The sequence below is a fragment of the Coffea eugenioides genome, chromosome 5, assembly GCF_003713205.1.
Source record: "Coffea eugenioides isolate CCC68of chromosome 5, Ceug_1.0, whole genome shotgun sequence".
Taxonomy (NCBI): domain Eukaryota; kingdom Viridiplantae; phylum Streptophyta; class Magnoliopsida; order Gentianales; family Rubiaceae; genus Coffea; species Coffea eugenioides.
The window spans coordinates 49,332,168-49,352,953 of record NC_040039.1 but is presented as its reverse complement, the minus strand read 5'-3'; the positions used below and the strand labels follow the sequence as shown (position 1 = coordinate 49,352,953).

General features: G+C 36.6%; 4 protein-coding genes across 4 annotated transcripts; 2 read left to right on the top strand and 2 right to left on the bottom strand.

Annotated features, from left to right (window-relative positions):
- Positions 1-847: 847 nt before the first annotated feature.
- LOC113770655 (organelle RRM domain-containing protein 2, mitochondrial-like) lies at positions 848-3,492 on the bottom strand. The gene is made up of 4 exons (XM_027315181.1): positions 3,180-3,492; positions 2,529-2,597; positions 2,337-2,443; positions 848-1,132 (listed from the first exon to the last, which is right to left on the bottom strand). Exons 1-4 carry the CDS (start codon positions 3,337-3,339, stop codon positions 1,025-1,027), a joined length of 444 nt encoding a protein of 147 aa, XP_027170982.1. The 5' UTR covers positions 3,340-3,492; the 3' UTR covers positions 848-1,024.
- A 2,405-nt stretch (positions 3,493-5,897) lies between these two features.
- Positions 5,898-7,962, bottom strand: LOC113769897 (60S ribosomal protein L8). Its single transcript, XM_027314216.1, has 2 exons — positions 7,418-7,962; positions 5,898-6,447 (listed from the first exon to the last, which is right to left on the bottom strand). The coding sequence occupies exons 1-2, from the start codon at positions 7,855-7,857 to the stop codon at positions 6,105-6,107; spliced, it is 783 nt and encodes a 260-aa protein (XP_027170017.1). The 5' UTR covers positions 7,858-7,962; the 3' UTR covers positions 5,898-6,104.
- A 3,245-nt stretch (positions 7,963-11,207) lies between these two features.
- LOC113769896 (putative beta-glucosidase 41) lies at positions 11,208-14,776 on the top strand. Its single transcript, XM_027314215.1, has 13 exons — positions 11,208-11,301; positions 11,430-11,496; positions 11,683-11,741; positions 12,384-12,459; positions 12,605-12,676; positions 12,764-12,851; positions 12,962-13,217; positions 13,312-13,427; positions 13,536-13,759; positions 13,847-13,878; positions 13,964-14,066; positions 14,151-14,253; positions 14,347-14,776. The coding sequence occupies exons 4-13, from the start codon at positions 12,399-12,401 to the stop codon at positions 14,564-14,566; spliced, it is 1,275 nt and encodes a 424-aa protein (XP_027170016.1). The 5' UTR covers positions 11,208-11,301; positions 11,430-11,496; positions 11,683-11,741; positions 12,384-12,398; the 3' UTR covers positions 14,567-14,776.
- Positions 14,777-15,534: 758 nt separating this feature from the next.
- Positions 15,535-20,463, top strand: LOC113769831 (mRNA cap guanine-N7 methyltransferase 1). Its single transcript, XM_027314132.1, has 13 exons — positions 15,535-15,837; positions 16,159-16,298; positions 16,371-16,439; positions 16,550-16,621; positions 16,848-16,949; positions 17,129-17,185; positions 17,938-18,076; positions 18,667-18,731; positions 18,838-18,888; positions 19,062-19,124; positions 19,566-19,689; positions 19,797-19,858; positions 19,969-20,463. Exons 1-13 carry the CDS (start codon positions 15,759-15,761, stop codon positions 20,074-20,076), a joined length of 1,131 nt encoding a protein of 376 aa, XP_027169933.1. The 5' UTR covers positions 15,535-15,758; the 3' UTR covers positions 20,077-20,463.
- The last annotated feature ends 323 nt before the right edge of the window (positions 20,464-20,786 follow it).

The following is a 20,786-nucleotide window of genomic DNA, read 5'->3' as shown; positions in this document are numbered from 1 at the left end:
CATTACGACGCCGGCTGGCAGATGCAGCAGTCTTTGGAATATATATATATATTTTTAACAGTCTGTGGATTAAAAATTAATATCCAAAAAATCTTCTAATGGGCCATAAATGAACTTCAAGAACACCCTTTTAGGCCCAGTAAGAGAATGTTTGTGGTGAAGGCCCACTTTATATTTTCCCCTTTCTAAGCATTAATAATTTGCAACTCATTGTTTATGGAATTATTTTTCTCTGATTTTTGTAGGTAAAGTAAATTTTCTTATGCAGCTTCACAAGATAACATAATTTTGATCTTTAAAGAGATCGGTTTGCATCTGTAAGAAAATAATACACAACTGTAATATCCCTATGAGGAGAACGTTTACATCTCTTATGATAAAAATTTGTAAGAGTTGTGAAATTTGTAAATTGTACCCAAAAAAAAAAATTGCAATTTGTTCTCCTGCCCGAATCTCGTAAAATCATTAAATCAATCACTTCTCCTAATGGAACAGTTCTGCCATCCCCTTTGCAAAGCCTAACAAAGAACATATGGAGATGAAATTCAAATTGCCTGTATTTCGAGTTTCGACCTACTAATAGCAAATACCTTCAGTTGCAACTTCAGAATGACTGAAATGGGTATGAATACCATAAAAATACTCATCACCGACGCTCCGTAATTCCGATGCGCAAGTCAAGGACATCAAGGTAATATAGAGAAGAGCTATCTTTAGTAGAAAGAACAGCTCTAACAAGCTTCAATGACGGTGAAGGATAGCCAAGATGACCGCACTAAGACACGATTTGAAGTATAGGTGACTATTGCTTCCAAAAAAAAAAAAAAAAGTATCCAGCCGAGAATTATGGTAAAGGAGGAAACTAAGAATCGATATCTTCAATTAATTGACGTTTTAAAGGACTTCAATTAGACCAAAAGTACCAAATTCAGTTCTTTTTCATCTCGAATACAAAACAATCCGGTTGTCTCCTTGTCAACCAAATGGATGCTATAGTTCAATCCGGTATTCATCATCTTCTTCATCATCGAAAATTAGTGCTGCCGAAACCATTTGAAGGACCATTTTGAGTTGGTGGAGAAGGATTTCTTGGTCTTGCATACTCTGCGAAGATAACCCAGCCATCCAGAAACTACAGAATAGAAGTTAAAAGAGAGCAATTGTAAGTAAACTACACATCAGCAGGAAAATATTTGTCATTCAACTAGAAGCCTAATTGACTTTGGACTGAGAACAAAAAGAGCCTTAACTAACTGCATGCTCTGTCTGCCAAGCGAATTCTTGAAATAACAACCTTAATAGAAAAAGTTCAGTATTGAACTCCATCCTTTTTTCGGTTACCTTTTTTCCCCTCTTGTGTCCTGCTTTAGACTCCAGCTTGCTATTCCTTTTCAACAAGGGTAGCTTAAGGCATTTTGTTCAATGTACACTCTAACAGCAATAGCAGCATCTTAGAAGTGCTCTTGTGCTTTGTTCTGGGAAAGTGTCTTATTCCTGTTACTTAAATTGTTGAATTATTGATGTTACGTGAATAGTAGAATTATCTAGAACTTCTTGAAGAAAACCGTATCCTAAAAGTCACTACCATCACTTTCAACAACCATTCCCACTCTTTCACTTGATTGCTACTTTCTCTTCTTACTGATTTTCTTTGCATTTTGCAGCACCAGGGCCACCACTTGGCCAGACCATCAACATAGCAAATCTAGACACCACTTGAAGTAGCAAACACAAGTAAAAACCCAAGAGAAACAAATGAAATAACAGTTCACACTGTTTAGGAGATTCAATGTGTTTCTAATTAATTTTTCCTACCCTAATCAATTATCACCTATGACGGCAAGCACATCCAAGAATCAGATCCAAGGTGAGGAATGAAGATTTCTAATAAAGGAAAATGTCAACTGTAGCTATACCATAGTAAACTTGCTCAACAAGGAAACATTTTATACAATAGAAGAAGTGCTCTAAGTGAAAACATTCAGGAAATTTCTTACTGCTTCAATCGCTTCTCTCATCTCCAAATTAGAGATCCTATGATAATATTATCACCAACAGAACCCTTTCCATTTATTTTGATTCATAATTCAATCCATAGTTCCAAAGAAAAAAAAATCCCTAGTCCATAAGACGTGTGTAACTTTTTCTCCACTTCCAAAACCATCCTTGACAAGGCTTCTTCCTCTACTTAATAAACACATCCAAGCAAAATGGGATGCTTACAAAAAGATAAAAGTCCAGTTCTACCAGAGGATGTTGGATCATATTTTTGGCTACAACACAAGGAATTCTCTGTGAAATTAAAACAAAAAAGTGCTGATATTGTGTCAACTGACCTGGCCATCCATGCCCTTAATACCAGCCTCAGCTTCTTGTACAGTTGCATATCTAACAAAACCAAAACCTTTTGAAAATCCAGACACTCGATCACAGACCACTTTTGCTGCAAAAGGCAAAGAAATATATCATGCTCTGTGTGAGGCTATTACGCAGAACCAATTGTCTAACAACCTGAAATCCAAACTTACCATCGACCACATTTCCGAACTTCTCAAAGGCACCTCGGAGACCCTCATTAGTTGTACGTTTGCTGAGTCCTGGAAGTGTATAATATTGTCATGCATTTCAGACTCTCCAGCATATCACAGCACAATTAGATGAAACACAACAGCGGATTCTGGTTATCATCGGAAAACGAAATCGATTGACCTGAAATGCATCCTAAGTATCCACATTGCCTATCATTTGATCCTACTATCAAAAGGATAGCCAGCTACAACACATAAAATTTCCAAAGAGTTAAAGAAAAAATTAAACAAAAACAAGGGAAGAATGCCGATTGATTGATCTCATCTGCAGTTAATTAACTATAGTATCTCCAATTAATAACTTGATTATTTACATTTGACTGCGGCATGAGATAGGAGTTTTGTCCGTGAGCATGAACCTAAGAAACAACATTATTAGTAAAATTAATATTGAAAATCATGAATGACGCATATAAATGGAAGCTCTGGTATATAAATTGTAAAGTACAAGCTCTGCTTAATCATTTCTGAGAAAGTAAAAGGGGAAAAAATAAGGGCATTAAACAAACAGTAATAATACTTTAATGCTTAACTAAATAAGTAAAGAAGCAAAGTTAATTTGGCAAATGACAAGAGATAAAGAGTAGCTACCGGAAACGAAGAGATTGGTGGAGGGTTCAGCAGGAGGCGGCTTCTGAGCAGGGGACGGTTGATTAAATGGGAATCTTGACGTCGAGAATAGAAGAGCCCTAAAACCGGTGCTAGGCGCCGCGGCGGCCTTCAACTTGATAGCTGCTGCCTTCATCGCCATCAGAGGTTTGGGCCGGGGTTTAAGCTCTGATTTCGACTGATTTCTCAAATGAATATGATGAGCAGCAGGGCTTTAGCCAGATTTCTGGCTTTTATTATCACGTTACGACGTCGGACTGATATGGTAACGAAAAACAATTCTGCAGATTTCTGGTTTTTTTTTTCGCACTTTCCTGCAGTTGCGCGAAGGTGGATCAGTGAGAAGTAGACTTTAGAAACCTCTTCATATGGGCCAAATGCAGATTTGGGCTGCCAACACTTTTAAGAGTACCATACAGTATTAAATTAGAAAACTAGGGAGAATTAACTTTCTTAATGTATTTACTTAGAAAATCTTATAAAGTTTTGTAGAAAATCACCATTTGATTACGAGTAAATCTTATATACATTGACAGTATATACACTATTACTGTTGAATCTATGACATATATGCAAAAGTTGAATTTTAAATTCAAATATTACATATTTATCATTTATCCAACGCTGACAGTATATACACTGTTAGTGTAGAAAAGATTGATCCTTTGATTACTATTATTGGTGTCATTACTATTATTATGACAATTTTAAATAAGTTTTTCATTGATCTTAAAACGTGATTTACCATCGAAAACATGACTTGTTATGAACTTTTACAATTAAGTAATCTGCTATATTTTCTGACCTCATGTGGTCGCATTTTTATTTACCTGAGAGGTTCAATAGGGAATTTTACGTTTTATGAATGTCGATGTTGTGAAAATCGTAAGAGGATTCTCACCCTCCAATCTTCGTCCCGTTGAGTGCAAAATCGGTCCGAGACAGGCTTCAATGGTTTTTTGCCTTGACATTTTTTTTTTTTATAAAAAAACTCATTCGTTTCATTTTCTCTTCAGGTGGAAGCGGGCCATTGGTTGGACCTTTATAATGACAAGTTCTAAGGACACACACCTGCAATTTAGGAACAATTATTTTGCATATGAAAGAATCATTTGATAGGAGATTGTAACAGTTAATGGGCGGTTATGTGCAGTTTGGATGGTTAAGGTGAAAATCAGTTGTGGAAAAGTTGGTTGATAATATGGGCAACACATATGATTTTTAGATAGTAAAGGTAAAATTAAGTAATTATAAGGGCAAAGTTGAAATTATAAAAAGTGATAGAAAATGTTTATACCAAACTCATGGCTCTTCCTTCATACTCAGTATAAATAATTTACAGACAAGTTTAGCAATACTTGCATTTTATAGCATGAGACTGAATGTCGTATCACTTGGTACCTTTTTTTTTTCTTTCTTGGACTAATATCTCTTTGCCCCTCTCAATTAAAATAATAGGCACTTTACCTACTTCAAATATTCTGTTTAGGCAAGGATTTTCTTTGAAAATGCAAAAAAAAAAAAAAAAAACAAAAGGTGCAATGCTTAAATATGTTAACGATTTTACCCTTGTGTGTTTCATAAATAACTATAATTCAATAAGAACATTTATTGAGAAAAATGGATAGCTTAGATGTGTTGATAATTTTAGCCTTATGTTGTTGATAAATAATGTACCTTTGTGCTATTGATAAATAATGGTGATTTATAAAAGGACATCTATTAGGGAATAGAAGCTGTATTTAGCACTGAAGTTTTCGTCATAAACAATACATATTCAAAAGGTGTTGAAATTTTGAAAAAATATCAAAAAATTGGTGATAAAATCTAGATCAAGTATTTGTCAAATGAAAATTGATAAAATCCAAAGTTTGGTACAGACAGTTTGGAGGTAGATATTCAAATTCTATTATTAAATTCCCGATTAAGGTTTGGTAAAATAATTTAATGTGGATGCTAAAATTCGATTACCGAATTCTTGACTACTGAGATCGAGTTATCGAATTTTATGCGTTGATATATATTATTAAATATTACATACTAATATATACCATGGACTAATCTATTTATATAAAGGTCTTATAAATTATAACTATGATTCCATAAGATCAATTTGACAAAATATAAAACTACAACAACATAAGAGCAGAATTGTGAACATATTTAAGCAATCTATTTTTTTTGTTCTTTTTTCAAATGAAATGCTTGACACAAGCACCAAACGGAATATTCTCAACTCTCAACCTATTATTTTCATTACGGGGGGCTATTCCCCATTTTCTCGGGAATAAAGTGTTTTTAACCCTTTTTTAATTCAAACTTCTTTGAGAAGATGAGTCGACCGAGTGCTAACCGAGCCAACTCAATGGCTAATCTTCCGGAATCCGGAAGCAATTTTGACTCCTCAGAACGCATGCCGCAGAGGTTGTAATTCAGCTTTTGCATTTCTTGACTAGGGTAAATTATCCCAACATCAACCTACAGGCGGCACTCGGGCTGCAAAGGGTTTAGGAAAAAACCTTTTATTTTCTTTTGGGGACAAAAGTTTTAGAGCCAATATGCATTTTCTAGGAATTCCTTGCAGCCTCAGAGAGAACAGCTCTTTACTACAGACGTTCTTCATACTGCAGCGTGCAACAATCAGTCACCGGCTTGAATTACATTAGGTGCACCACAGTGTACCCAGTTTTCAAAGTACTATTAAGCCAACAAATTGAACCAAATATGGAACATTCATCTAATAAGAACCGCTGAAACAAAAATCATAACCAAAGATCCAACCAAAATTTAGTGCTATACTCTTGCAATGACAATGTCAACATCTGAACTGAATAGGCAAGTCTCTCTAGAACACAACACAACGGAAAATGATAACAAAAATAAAAATCTCTGCATCCTTTAATTCGCTTAAGCCTTATCAGCTTTGGCAGCTGTAGCGGCAGCTTGACCTCGGAGACGACCAGTCCTACGTGCGGCAATAAGACCAACCTTTTGACCAGGTGGTGCATCACGGCGAACTGTGCTAGCATGACCAATATGTTGATGGTTACCACCACCATGAGGATGTTCCACAGGATTCATAGCAACACCACGAACCTTAGGCCAGCAGTTCCTCTTCACGCGGTACTTGTGGTAAGCATTACCAGCCTTAAGAAGGGGCTTCTCAGTACGTCCACCTCCAGCAACCTGACCAATCATAGCACGGCACCCACTGGGCACAATCTTCTTAGCTCCAGATGGAAGCTTGATCCTGTCAAAATAACCAGCGACAATATGGGGATGAAGGCCAGAAAAGGATTAAATGTCACTTCCACAACTTAAGCAAGTTAACAGCACAATGAAAGCAGAGAGTCTTCCTATTATCTGACAGCCAAGGCAAGAATAATAAACTGTGTCGCTTACAAATCAGTCTGGCAAATACGCTGATCAAACACTTCCGCAAAATGAATGATTTTCAACCTCTATATACTCAAAAAATTCACCAATCCAACCCTTTAACAAAGAAAGTTACGAGCATAAAAACTGAAGTATTGAGGAATAAAGCAGCACAAATAAAGTGGGACTGAGTATAGCACAAATATATAGCAGGCGACTAATATAAAGAGACACACACTTAACAAAGAAAGTTACGAGCATAAAAACTGAAGTATTGAGGAATAAAGCAGCACAAATAAAGTGGGACTGAGTATAGCACAAATATATAGCAGGCGACTAATATAAAGAGACACACACTACAGCAAAAGAGCAAACAGAAGTATGACCATAATTATCAAGTACCTACAACAAGTGGTACATATTGTGCATAGGAATATTATCTAAACCATTTACCACTTCAATAACGCAAAAACTAACGAACTTCCAAGCAACCTATCTAACAAAGTTGAACTAGAGCCCGATACAACAATAGACTTTGCCATCCAGACAAACCCTTAAAACATAATGTCTAACGTCAACCATCTCATTGAATACCATCACAGATAAAGAAAAATCAGAACAAAGATAAAACCTACACGCTTTCCTCATAAAAACCAAATAACAAGTAATTATGCATACACTAATCACAAAAATCTATTCCATTCTTTCCAAAACCATCAAAAACTCGTGCAGAAAAACCACCCAAATCCATCACCTTCGAAGCATTTCACACAAACGTATTATCAACCACGAGCAAGCCTACAGATCAACCATCTACCCAGAAACAATACAGATATATTCAATACCTAGTGGTTCCGTTATCAGGGTTGTGACTGATAACGATAGCATAATCACCAGAGGCTCTAGCAAAGACACCACGGTCACCCATCTTATGCTCCACGTTGCAAACCACAGCTCCTTCAGGGATGGATCTGAGGGGCAAAACATTTCCGACCATCAAAGTAGCTTTCTTCCCGCAGTAAACGAATTGCCCAGTAAACATTCCTTCGGCGGCAACAAACAACTCCTTCTGTTGCTGGTAACGGAAAGGGTGGCGGAAACTGACACGGGCTAACGGGGCACCGCGACCCGGGTCGTGAAGGACTTCGGTGACGACTCCTTTCAAGTAGCCGTTGCGCTCGCCGAAGTCCAGAGAACGGAAGCGGGCGGGGCCCTTGCGGTGGTGGGTGTGGGATTTGAAGACGGAGCATCTTCCCTTACGTTGAGCTCGGATCACACGACCCATTTTGGGGGTTCGGGTTGAGGGGACAGGGGAATGGGGCGGCTGAGGGAGAAGTTGGAGGAGCAGAGGGGAGTGAAAAGCAAAGTTCTGCCTAGGGTTTTAAGTGCAGAAAATGTATGGGATGCTTAAAAGGTTAGGGTTGCCATAGTGGGTGGTTGGGTTTAAGTGATGGGCTACCTTCAACTGGATTATCTCAGCGTGCGAACATAGGCCCATATCCATATGTATACAGTGTTGAGAAGGAGGTTTTACCGTTTTAGTCTAAAGCAATGTTTATGAAACCAATTCAACCCTTAAATTGAATGGATTTAGACCTTAATGTTCAAACATATTTAATAACAGAAAATTAGACATGGTAATTAATTAAGTAAGGATTAGCTTTTATATACTAACAGTGTATTGAATTTTTTACACTAGCACCTATTGAATTTTTTACACTAACAGTGTATGTGATTTGAATTCATATTATTTGACACAATCTAAATCTGCAAGTGTAAAAAAAATTATACACTGGTAATGTATAACAAACTTACTCATTAAGTAACTCTAAATATTGGCAAAAAAAAAGTAACTCTAATAAATTGTTTAGGCAAAATTTAATTAAAAACATAAGTGATAAGCAATTTACTTGTCACTTAATACAAAATACGTTATATTCAAATGCTAGGATTTCATTTTTTTATTGATTTAAATTTTAAATTTTAATTTTATCAAGAGCATCTTAAGTGTCTCATTGAGCTTTGAACCCCGTCCTTTTTTCTGGATTTTTTTTTCAAATTTTATACCTTTTGATTAGCTGGTTTAAAATATATCCATTTATTATGTCTCATTATTTCCAAACTTAGGTTGTAAATTTGGAAATGCAAATATGAAAAAAAGGAAACAAGTACTATTTAGGCATTATTGTACCAATACTAACAAAGACAAAAAAAAAATCCTACAAAAAATACAACAAATACATGTATATTGAAAATTAGTTATTATTAAGGAAACAAATAAATATATCATTAATGACTTATAATCAAACAAGAAAAGGTCCACCAATAAAGCCAAAATGGACATAACTTTCTATAATAAAAAAATTAAGAAAAAAAATGATCTTATGTAGGATGGCAATGAAAAAAAAAAAAGGTTTATTTGATTATTAAGTTATGATTTACGTGTAGAAGATTACCCTTCTTTAAGCGCAGCTTTACGAAGGAGAATGATTAAGGTGAAAAAAAGCCTTTTTTGATTTTATTCCCTATTTAATAAATTTAGATGCAAATTGAATAAATGTTTTAGTAATGGTAATCAAAGGGAGGGGAAAGTTTATTTACAAAGGAAAACCCTTCCTCACGTGCATTGAGTTTTTTGTATGATTGATACTGTGATAAAACTTAAGGAACCAAAAATGATTATGAAAGAGACAAGAAAAGGTCCACCAAGGGGAGCTAAATGGACCTAACCTAACCTTCCACAAAGAAAAATATGAAGAAAAAATCGATTTTATGTAGAATAAAAAGAAAAAAATAATTTATTTGATTATCAAGTGATGGAAACGAAAAAATGTATAAGTCGATTTAAGACGGAGACCTCTCCCACGTTTGAAGCTAAGAAAGGAAGAAAATAATTTGCTTTTTGTGGTGAATGTAATATTGACATCAAGAATATGTTCTCTCGCTTCATTTGTAGCTTTCAACGATTGCTGAACTGATGGCAGTCTCTAACGTATTCCCGGATCAAGAAGCAAGTAGTGCTGAGACTGACGCCGACATTTTCTCCGTTCTTCTCATTTGGAGCAATTAAAATTTTGGTCTTTTGTAAATGAACGGTTGGGCGACGGTCCGGAGAAATTATGTGAAGTGGCTTCGTCTTTACCCATTAACGTGTCCAACAAATTCATTGTCTATATATAAACTTCCACCCCACCGAGGCCCTATTGCTGTCTGGAGATAACTGATAAGAAAATTTTCCCAGATTCTACCAATTATTAAGAGCAGAGGATTTATTACGCAAAGAAAGGTGCACGAATTGTACGAACTTTTCCAGTATGCGCGTATATAATAGCCTAGAAGCAAAAAAAGATGGGCTTGCAATTTGGATGCTGACATCTTCTTATCCTTTTATGTCCAAATCCTTTCAGTTTTTGCACAAATAGCAATTCATTCCAATGAAAACATGGTTTGCTAACGACCTAATTAAGCTGCCTGACTCCCTTCTTCAGCCTTAATCTCCCCTTAGTTTATGCTTTTTGACATGAACCACATGTTTTAGATGTCAATAAAAAAAAAAGGGTTGCTGGTGATTTCAAGAACTAGACCGTGATGAAACAGCATTTCAAAGTTTCAGCCCAAAAAGACACACACACACATATATATATATATATATATATATATATGTAGTTCATTTGAGAAGTTCAACATTTACTGTGGTATTGGATAACAAATTGATGAATTTTAAATGTCTGCCCCTTCTTTTTGTCATAATCTGATCTTTCTTTTTTCAACAGAAGATAAGAAGGCGGATTCAATTCAATTAGCTATCTAAACTTGAAAGCCGCCTGATTGCTTAATCTTGACCTGCTTTCGCAAGGGGAAAACTCTGGCGTCCACGTGAAGTTTTGCTCATCCTAGTCGGAGACCGTCTCAGCATTTTTGCTCAAGAAAATTATGTTGACCTTTCCTTATGAGCTTCAAAACGTTGAAGAACTCCCTTTAGTCATGAAAGTTGATAGTTAAAATTATAATGTAATCTTTCAGGTAAAAGAGTCTTTATTATAAACCTCAACGCATGTTGGTGTTTATTCAAAGAGTAGTCTGTCTATTGGTAAGTGCATATATGGTGGAAACTGACATTATACTCCTTAATCACGGTTGCCAAAAGATTTCCGCTCCAGGAACTATGCTGAAGTTGTTTTCATAACTTCAAGATTCTGTTTTTTTTTTTTTGTCCCTTTCTTCCCAACACTTCAAAACACTACTGGATATTAAGATTTGTTTGGAAGTTATAGTCCACATCATAGCGTGCAAGGAAAAGGGAGAGATAGCTTCAACTGCCAACCCTTCTAAGCCACCAGGGCCTACTCCCAGAATAACTTGTAGTGTCAGAAGAAAATGCCTAGTGTCGCTTTCGTTTAAATTTCTTGGCTTCAACAACATTTTCTTCTTCTTTACAACAAAGCCTGGACGCCTTGTCATATGATTATCTCACTAGCTAAATATTGTGGGATAACTACACCCTACCTCTTATATATACACTCCAGCACCTTATTCATTCCAAAACACAAACCAATCAATTTCATCAGTTAATATTCTTTTTTTGACTCAAAAAAAAAAAAAAAACTCGCCAATGAAATTAGTTTTGATTGTTTTCTATTTAACATGTCTATTTCTCAACTCAGAATCCATCAGCCGTGATGATTTCCCGGATGGCTTTACCTTTGGAACTGCTTCTTCAGCTTACCAGGTGATCTTGTGTGACTTCTATAGTTGCTAATTCCCTTCAAAATTCTGTTTCTTCTATGTTGCAAGAAGAAGAGGCTTCATTAATCAATGAATCACTAAGTCATCTAGTGTGTGTGTGCTGTGTGATAGTTTGAAGGAGCTGTGGATGAAGGAAACAAGGGACTCAGCATATGGGATGCTTTCATTAAGCTACCAGGTACCAAAGGACTAAAAAAGCTTCTTTTGATACATTAGGAGTGGAAGGAATGGTGAGGGAAACTCTACTTAGGCGTTGTTTGTCTTGGGAAATGGTAGACCTTGCCATTGGTCCAACTCCTTGCTCTTTTAACTCAAATGGCAATCCCACGGGCTGATGAATAATCCCCTGTTTCTGTCTGAGTAGGTAGAATTGTGGATTTCAGCAATGCAAATACTGCAGTCGATCAGTATCATCGATTTAAGGTGAACTTCGAATACACATTCACTCGTAATTTGTAAATGCTGGATTGTTAGTCTGAGGATCACCTAAATCGTTCTTCATTCTTCTGTGGTCCTTCAATATTTTTTGGCCCCTTCAAGTTTTAACTTCCTTTGGCTTCATGTAATTCAGAAAAAATTGTGTGCCACCGGAAATGATGATGCAAGATCAACTTTTTGAGAAGCCAAAACAAAGTAGAATCGTCACCCGCACATCATAGAATGGCTCTGCAGCTGATGTACACATTGGCTGCATTACATTTTGCATGCATGCTCTAGCATCATCAGTTCCCTAAAATAAGTGCTACCAGAAGAAAAACGAAAGAAAAAGGAAATGGTACTATAGGGTCAAGAAATCTTTTTTTTTAAGATAAGCGCTACATCCCACATCCAGAATCATGAAGATAAGAGCTTAAATTTGGACAGGTGTTGCCCAATTACTTCATAATACTGCAACAAATAAAAAGTAGGAATATCACGATTCGTACAAGATAAGAATAAGAATAGCTTCCTATGCTGACAATCACCACACGCATATGAAGCATTAAAATATCACTTTAGTCAATTTAATAGTAGGCTGATTTGTCTTTTCCTAACATTGAGAGAACGGTGCCGTTGAAATAACAGAGTGACATAGACTTGATGAAGGATTTGGGGATGGATGCCTATAGATTCTCCATATCATGGTCAAGAATCTTCCCAAGTAAGAGATTCCTTGGTTTGCATTTACTTTGTTCTTTGAAGCTTGAAAATGTTGCCCGCCTTAAAAGCTACTTATTTGGTTCCATTCCGACTGTCTTAGTGCTTCTTTCTGGGTGCTTTTGACAATTTTTTTTTTTTTTGAGCAGATGGCACAGGTACACCAAATCCCGAAGGAATCCAGTACTACAGCAACTTTATTGATGCTTTAATTGAAAAAGGTTCCCGAATCAAATTGATTTATCAATGTCAACATTTCACCATTTTCTTGTGTGTTGTTCAAAATTTGATATGTTTCTTTGGATCAGGAATTCAGCCCTATGCTACTCTTTATCACTGGGATCTCCCGTTGAAGCTTCAGGAAACATATGGTGGATTTTTGAGTGATCAAATAGTGTTTGTCCAACCCCTCCAACTAAATTTTTTGTGTTTTCGATGTCAACATATGATCTTGTTCATTTCAACGATGCAAGTTAAAAAATTACATTTTTTTTCCTAAATTACAGGAAGGATTTTGAACACTATGCTGTCACCTGTTTCAAAGCTTTTGGGGATAGAGTGAAGCATTGGATGACCTTCAACGAGCCTCGTGGTTTTGCAATTGAAGGTTATGACTTGGGTATTCAAGCCCCCGGAAGGTGCTCTATCCTGGGGCATTTATTCTGCAAGGGAGGAAAATCATCTGTTGAACCATATATAGTAGCTCACAACATTCTCTTGTCACATGCTGCTGCTTACCACAACTACCACAGAAACTTCAAGGTACTCTTAGCACAAATAAATCAGCTGTTTCTGATACATACTTTCCTTACCTTCGTAAAATGGACACTCTTTTTTTGCTTCTTGTTTTTTCCAGAAACGCCAAGGAGGCCAAGTTGGCATAGTACTGGATGCCAAGTGGTATGAACCAATATCTGACTGTGACGAGGACAGGGATGCTTCAAATAGAGCAATAGACTTCTCTCTTGGATGGTAATACATTTAGATTCAGGATAAGATTTAAGTATAGTGTAATTTATTTTTTGATGAAGATTCAAGAATCAAAATATAGTCTTTTGTAACACACAACAAGTGAATCAGGTTCCTTGATCCACTTCTTCTTGGGAATTATCCTCTTTCAATGCAGAAGTCTGTGGCTGAGAGACTACCAGAAATCAATCCTGAAGTTTCAAAGTTCCTGAAGGGCACCTTGGATTTCATTGGCATCAATCACTATACCACTTTGTACGCCCGAAATGACAGAACTCATTTTAGGAAGCTTATATTGCGGGATGCTTCTTCAGATTCAGCTGTAATTACTTCAGGTAAGATGTCAAGGCACCAGAATTTCTACTCACTGAATAAGTTCAAGGATACTGATATGTGGTACTAAAGTACTTCCATGGCAATAGCTTACAGACACGGAGCTGCTATTGGAGAAAGAGTACGTTCTAGCTTCTGAATTAGGCAAAAATCTTTCTTTTGTAAAATCTGTGCAAAATGGTCCTTAATGGTGTATCCTCCTCCAGGCTGCATCTGTCTGGCTACGAATCGTCCCATGGGGCATTAGGAAGTTGGCGAGATACATCAAAGAGAGATATGGGAATCCACCAGTGATCATCACAGAAAATGGCGAGAACTTTTCCTAATGTTGTTAGCTAATCTAAATAATAGACATCATTATAAAAACAGTCTATTGCTTAATTTTGGCATCAGGTATGGATGATGCATCTCACTTATCACTGAAGAATGCTTTAAATGACCAGAAAAGGATAAACTTTCACAGGGACTATCTCTCAAATCTGTCAGCTGCTATAAGGTACTGCCAAATGACTGCTTCTTTTGCAGTTGCTTCTGTCCGATATACACAATACTGCCCACATTCTAACTGCAGAAGCCTGCACTAATGCAGGCAAGACAATTGTGATGTCCGGGGATATTTTGCGTGGTCATTGCTTGACAACTGGGAATGGAACATGGGATACACCGTCCGTTTTGGATTGTATTACGTGGATTTCAAGAATAACCTTACGAGAATACCCAAATCTTCTGTTCAGTGGTTCAAGGATATGTTAAGATCAAGAACAGAAACGAGATACCAATCCGGCGCAGCATTGAGATACCAGTCATAGAACTCCATCACTATGGACATGTATACATTATGTGCCCCGCCATACAACACGAGAAAGGAAATACGTTAGATTCGATTCAATTGTTAATATACAGTTCCATGGCTAGATATAATGGACAGAGAATTCCGTCTAACAGTTCCATGGTTTCTCTTATTAATTTCCTCAAGTCCCTGTATACTTTTCAACAGTCTTCATTCTATCATATTGAAAATTATGGCACTAATAAACTTGAGTTTTCTTTTCCATTTTTGGTCATAAATTTGGTTTATGACCAAACTTTCTTTTCCATTTTTGTTTTGAACAAATGATCACTTTTGTCCTGATGCTATTAAAATTTAGGTTTTCCTTACTTTTCTAATTTTCCGCAGTTAAGAAACCAAGAGAAACCAAAATGCCCACAAATTAGGTCAAAACGCGTGGCACCCATTGCATAGGGCAATATATTGCTATTCGACTCCAACAAATGATGTACTTTGAGAGAGGGATTAACGAAGACCAATCACAGCTTTCCTCAAAACCACGATGGAAAGGAAAAAAGAAAAAAGAGCAAAAGCAGGGGGAAAAGGACCAACGCAGCCCATTGGAATGGAACAATCAACTTTTTCAGCTAATGAGCAAGGCAAGTAGGCAATCCATAGGAAAGGCTCCCTATCCTAAAATCATTTCGGATTAGGCACTAAGCATTAGGCTAATCAAAATTACGAGGTGGATGGGAGCAAAGGGCAGGCCATCTTGACAATAGGACACTGTGCCTTCAATCAAATCTAAATAGAAGATTTATATGCAATTTAGACAATTTTCTTCTGTTTAAACAAACTAAACTGAAAAAATAATTAGCAAAAACATTGGTCGAATTAGATATGTTCCCTTCTACTTAGAGATAGCCACTTCGGTATGGTAAATAGACCCACCCTTTGTCTTAATACTGGATACCTATATAAACCATTTGGGACTCTCAGGGGCAAAATCAATCACTTATTGTAATTTGCGTCTGTCGAAATTGGCGATTGGCATAGACCCTTTTTCCCTCCATTGCTTTTTGCGCATAACGAAACTGTTTTACTGCAATCTTTATTGAAGCTACTCGCAGCCCATAGTAGTATCTACATCTGCAACACAATCCGATTCAACAACTCCCTAACTGAAATCCCAGAAGCTCTGCAGACTTTTCACTCAAGTTTTCGAGATTTCCATGAAGCGGAGCTATCCAGAATCTTCATCTTCGGGGTCTCTTGAACCCCCTCAATCGAAACCCAGATATAATCCGGACGGTAATTTTACGGTCTTGAATTTGCTTTTAACATATTTAAGAAAGAACCCTTTTGTTGAATTAAGCTGATTTTAGGTGGGTGAGGTTTGTTTTTTTTTCCATTGATTTTGGTGTTTGAACCTGGGTTTTGATGAAGTTTGAGACTTTGGTCATCAGATTGTTAAGCTACATGGTTATATTCCCTGTGTAAATGGCCTAATTGGTGGAAATTCTGATATTAGGATTAGATATATGAAGTGAAATTGGGGGCACATTTATTCATGAGAAGCCTTAGGTTGAATCATGTCTTCTTAATTTGAGGTATTTTCTCGTTTGTGATTAGGGGATGGACACTTTCTAGAGGATGAGAGTACAAAGTTTTTTGCTAGGAAAGTTGCTGATCATTATAGTGCAAGGACCAATCAGACTCTTGAAGAGCGAGAAGCAAGTCCAATTATCCATTTAAAGAAGCTTAACAACTGGGTATGATTTGTATGGCAGTTACTTGATCATTCAGTTGGTAGAATTGGGCTTAGTTTTTTCTTCTTCATACAGATTAAGAGTGTCTTGATTCAGTTGTATGCCAAAAAAGGTGATGCGGTTCTTGATCTTGCCTGTGGGAAGGTACCATTTAATACTTGTGTGCACGAACATATTCATGTGCTTTCATTTTTTGTCCCAAAATATTTAAATAGTTAATCTTTTCTTCTCTCTTTTTTAACACATTGGCACAGGGTGGTGATTTGATTAAATGGGACAAAGCTAAGGTTGGATACTATGTTGGAGTTGATATAGCTGAAGGCTCGGTAATTTGCTTTCATTCAGCTATCTGTCTTCTGGTCACTATAATGGCTGCTGCAATTAGATGATTGCATGATTAGCAACAAATACTGTAGTTCTTACAAGCGCACTCATCATTAATGTGATAAGTTTCTACCACAGAACACATTTTTGTCCAATGCAAAGAAGAATCTGTTTTGCTGGATTCTAGGATTAAACTAGAAATTTTGACTATTTGCCCAAGGAATGCAGATAGAAGACTGTCGTACACGCTATAATGGAGATGCGGACCATCATCAGCGCAGAAAAAAGTTTTCTTTTCCTGCCAGACTTATGTGTGGAGATTGTTTTGAGGTAAATATCATTGCTAGCTTAAATTCAACTCCATCTTTAGGCTGACCATGTGCCTATTGTTGCAATTACTATTCATCTTCTGATTGTGAGATTCACATGGACTATCCGCTTTCTGCGTTTAACATTTTTGTCATTAATTATAGGAAAAGTTCTGTTTTGGCCATTTTGCATGATTTCAGGTACGCTTGGATAAAGTTCTATCAGACGATGCCCCTTTTGACATTTGTAGCTGCCAGGTTAGTCATTATCTTGGTGTTCATGACATTTGTTCCTTTACTCGCCAAGACATGCTAGTCTGTGTTTTCTGGCATCAAATCTTTGTATGTAATTGTTGCTTTATCAATTGTTGGATGGGGAGATATGCTCAACTTGTTATCTTCTACACTGGAGTGAACTGGAAAAATCTAGAAATTGCTCTAAAGGTGACCAATGGTCTGTTGATTTATTTTAATTGAATTTATACTCATCCAATGATTATTGTGGTTTCACAAGCATTCATTTACTTTTTTTGGAATGAAATTTTTGGAACTTTTCAGCTTTGTGGACATTATTGTACACTTATGGATGGTGATATTTTCTTTCTTGATCCTTACCATGTTTTTATCTTTTGGATGAGGTGTGTTTGAATATACTTTGCAGTGAACTGCATTTTTTTGTTGTTATTATACTTCTTCCTGAAATTTTTGGGTAGTTAATGGACCTGCTTTGGCAAGATATGGATTTGATATTCTTCTGATGTTCCATTCCTTGATCTTGCTAGCATAAATCAAAGTGCCGCCTTCAGGCTGTCAGGGAATAGGGTCCTTTTAAAATTATCACACAAGCCAATTGGACATTGTAACTGATTCTTCATGCTTCCTTCTATTTGGATCAGTATAGTTAGTTGTGGTCATTAATCATTCTCTACTGTGCACGGAAGGACTTGTTCTTAGTACTTCAAGATTCAAAAAATTAAGATTGTAACTCATCAAAACTTGCAAGTTTGCAGTTTGCTATGCATTACTCGTGGTCGACCGAGGCACGTGCACGGAGGGCTTTGGCCAATGTATCAGCTTTGCTTCGTCCAGGAGGCATCTTTATTGGAACAATGCCAGATGCCAACGTCATCATCAAAAAGCTTAGAGAAGGTTTAATTTGTTTGTCTTGTTTCTAATGTTTCTCCCTCATCCTGATTAGATTGACAAAGATTGACTTGGTGAACTTTCTGATGGTAGAAGTTTTACCATAGTAAATACAGATGTTTGCTTTCCTCAGTAGTTGCTCATTATCTTTTAGTAGTTTGTCTCCTTGATTCTGTGGTTTGATTGGGAGAATATATTTGTGAATGATGATGATGCTGCATTAACGATTTCAGTTATATCTTGTATACCAGATGCTAATAGTTTATTTTCAACTTTTCTTTGCGTCTTTTCCTTGTGCCAAGAGCAAATTGTAATTGACCAATTCATTAATGCAATGTTTAGTTTCACCTGCATGCTCTTTATTGAATCTTAAGCTTCATGTTTACTTGTCAACCAATGATTTGGAACTTTTTTTTAGTGAAATTTTTGCCACGCAATTTGCTTTACCTGCTCATGTTCTTGTCAAATAAGATCATGTTGGAGAAATTTTGTGTTAGCACATGAATAGTTTTCCCTCTTTGCCATCATAAAATTAAAATGGGAAGATTTTGAATGCATTTGATGTATGGTAGCTAAATTCTATCTGGTATATGCAGCTGAAGGGTTGGCTTTTGGTAACAGCGTCTACTGGATACGTTTTGACGAGGAGTATTCAGAAAAGGTGAATTGCTTTTCTCCAGCTAGCTAGAATGTCATGTGGCCTCAAATATCTTATTAATTCCAAGCTACATATATTTTATAATGATTTTTATTTCTATTTGTTTCAGAAATTTAAATCCTCAACTCCCTTTGGCATCAAGTATAAATTCCACCTTGAGGTACTTAATTCTTCAACTTAGCTTGTCGTTGTTCTTCTCAAAAGTAGATTTTCCTTGGTTTTATTTGGTGTTCCGTACAACTTTTTGGGAAATTGTGGTATGACTATTTCCGTCTAATCCAACAATATTTTGTCTAGACTCTATTTAGTAACGATATTATTTCCATCTTGCAGGATGCAGTAGACTGTCCAGAGTGGATTGTTCCTTTTCATGTCTTCAAAGCGTTGGCTGAAGAGGTATAAGAGTCGTGTTGAACATTTATAGTACGTCTCAATTGAAATGAAGGATTGCCATACATTTTCATATTTGTCTCAGTTTCTTACATCTCAGCTAAAGGAAATCATGAGGAACTGTCTCATAGGATATACCCTATCTTGGGATTTTTACACATAGTGCTGCTTAACAAGTGCCTTTTTATGATTCCTGGATGTTTACTATGAGATACGATGCAAATCCGTAGTAAAGAAATGATCTGATCTCTAGCTTTGGTGATGACGTGCTTATGTGTCAGAAAGGTTTAGAGGTTCACAATTAGTATATGTACTAAGCTTCACGATTACCATATATACTAAGTTTGGCATGCTGTATCACTTGTCATTATAGTGATAAAGCATGCCAATCTGGAGCTTTACTGCTGCACTTGAAAATTTTCTTACAGTTGAATTCCACTGATGCAGTATGACTTGGAGCTAGTTTTTGTGAAAAACTCTCATGTTTTTGTGGATGAATATCTAAAGAAACCTGAGTTCATTGAACTCATGCGGAGACTCGGTGCTTTAGGCGATGGAAATCAAGACCACAGTAAGTTTCCAAATCCGAAAACAGACTTAGCTGATAGTAAGACGTGGCATCAGTGAAAGCTTCTTTTACATTTGTTGATTGTGAAATTACTTCTTGATGAAATTCAGGTACACTATCACCAGATGAATGGGAAGTAGCATACTTGTATTTAGCATTTGTTCTGAGGAAGGTAAGTTTGCATAAAATCTGTATCATCTGTCTTGTAACCTGTGGAGATGCATAACTGTGATTTAAAAGTTTTCATATCGACTCTGATTTGGGTGAGATTTGTTCTTGCAGCGTGGGCAACCTGACCAAACAAGAGTTAACAATAGACGCGACAAAGGCAAGATGCATGTCGATAAGGAGGATATCATGTACATCAGCTCAGCTCAGATTGATGGATGATGGATCTCACTAAATAGTCCCAACCAGGTCTAGTAGAAGAGACGTGTAAAGAAGAACCAAAGTCTTCTGTAGAAATGGGTAGCAAGCTTTTACTTGTATGCCATTTACTCTTTAGTCTCGAGTCCTAAATGGCTGAGCAATTTTGTGGAATACTTAGAATTGTAATGTATCAAATTTCTGACGGCAGCCTTAAACAACATGATGCTAGATTAGCGTTCCTCCTCCCCGCGGCCTAATATTCTAGTGATTTTGATGCCTTTTAGCGATGTTAGTAGCTGGTCATAAGGCTCCAGTAGACCAGACGTAGAAATTTTATCAATGCTGACCTCCAAATGTATTCCGAGGGTTCAACTCAAAAAAGCATATAAGAATGACAACATTCAAATAGTTATCCTGTAACCTTTTGGTTGATTTTTAGGGTCATCTGCTTTTAGTATTTCTTTTTACATGCACCAGATCGATGATGCAGGGCAGTTGAATTGGGAGAGATGAACAATTTCAACCTTTAGTGACAAGAATTGTTCGGAAATCCAACACAATACACATGCACTGTTCAATTGACCTTTGTGTTCTTGAAGCCAGGTCTGGATCTCATTGACAGAAAGAAAGGCGATAAAAATAAGCGTTGCTTGAGGGGTTACCAATCATTTTTTTCCTTTGGGCAAAATCATCAATCGTTTTGCAAAGGCCAAAGGGAATGTTTATTGTTA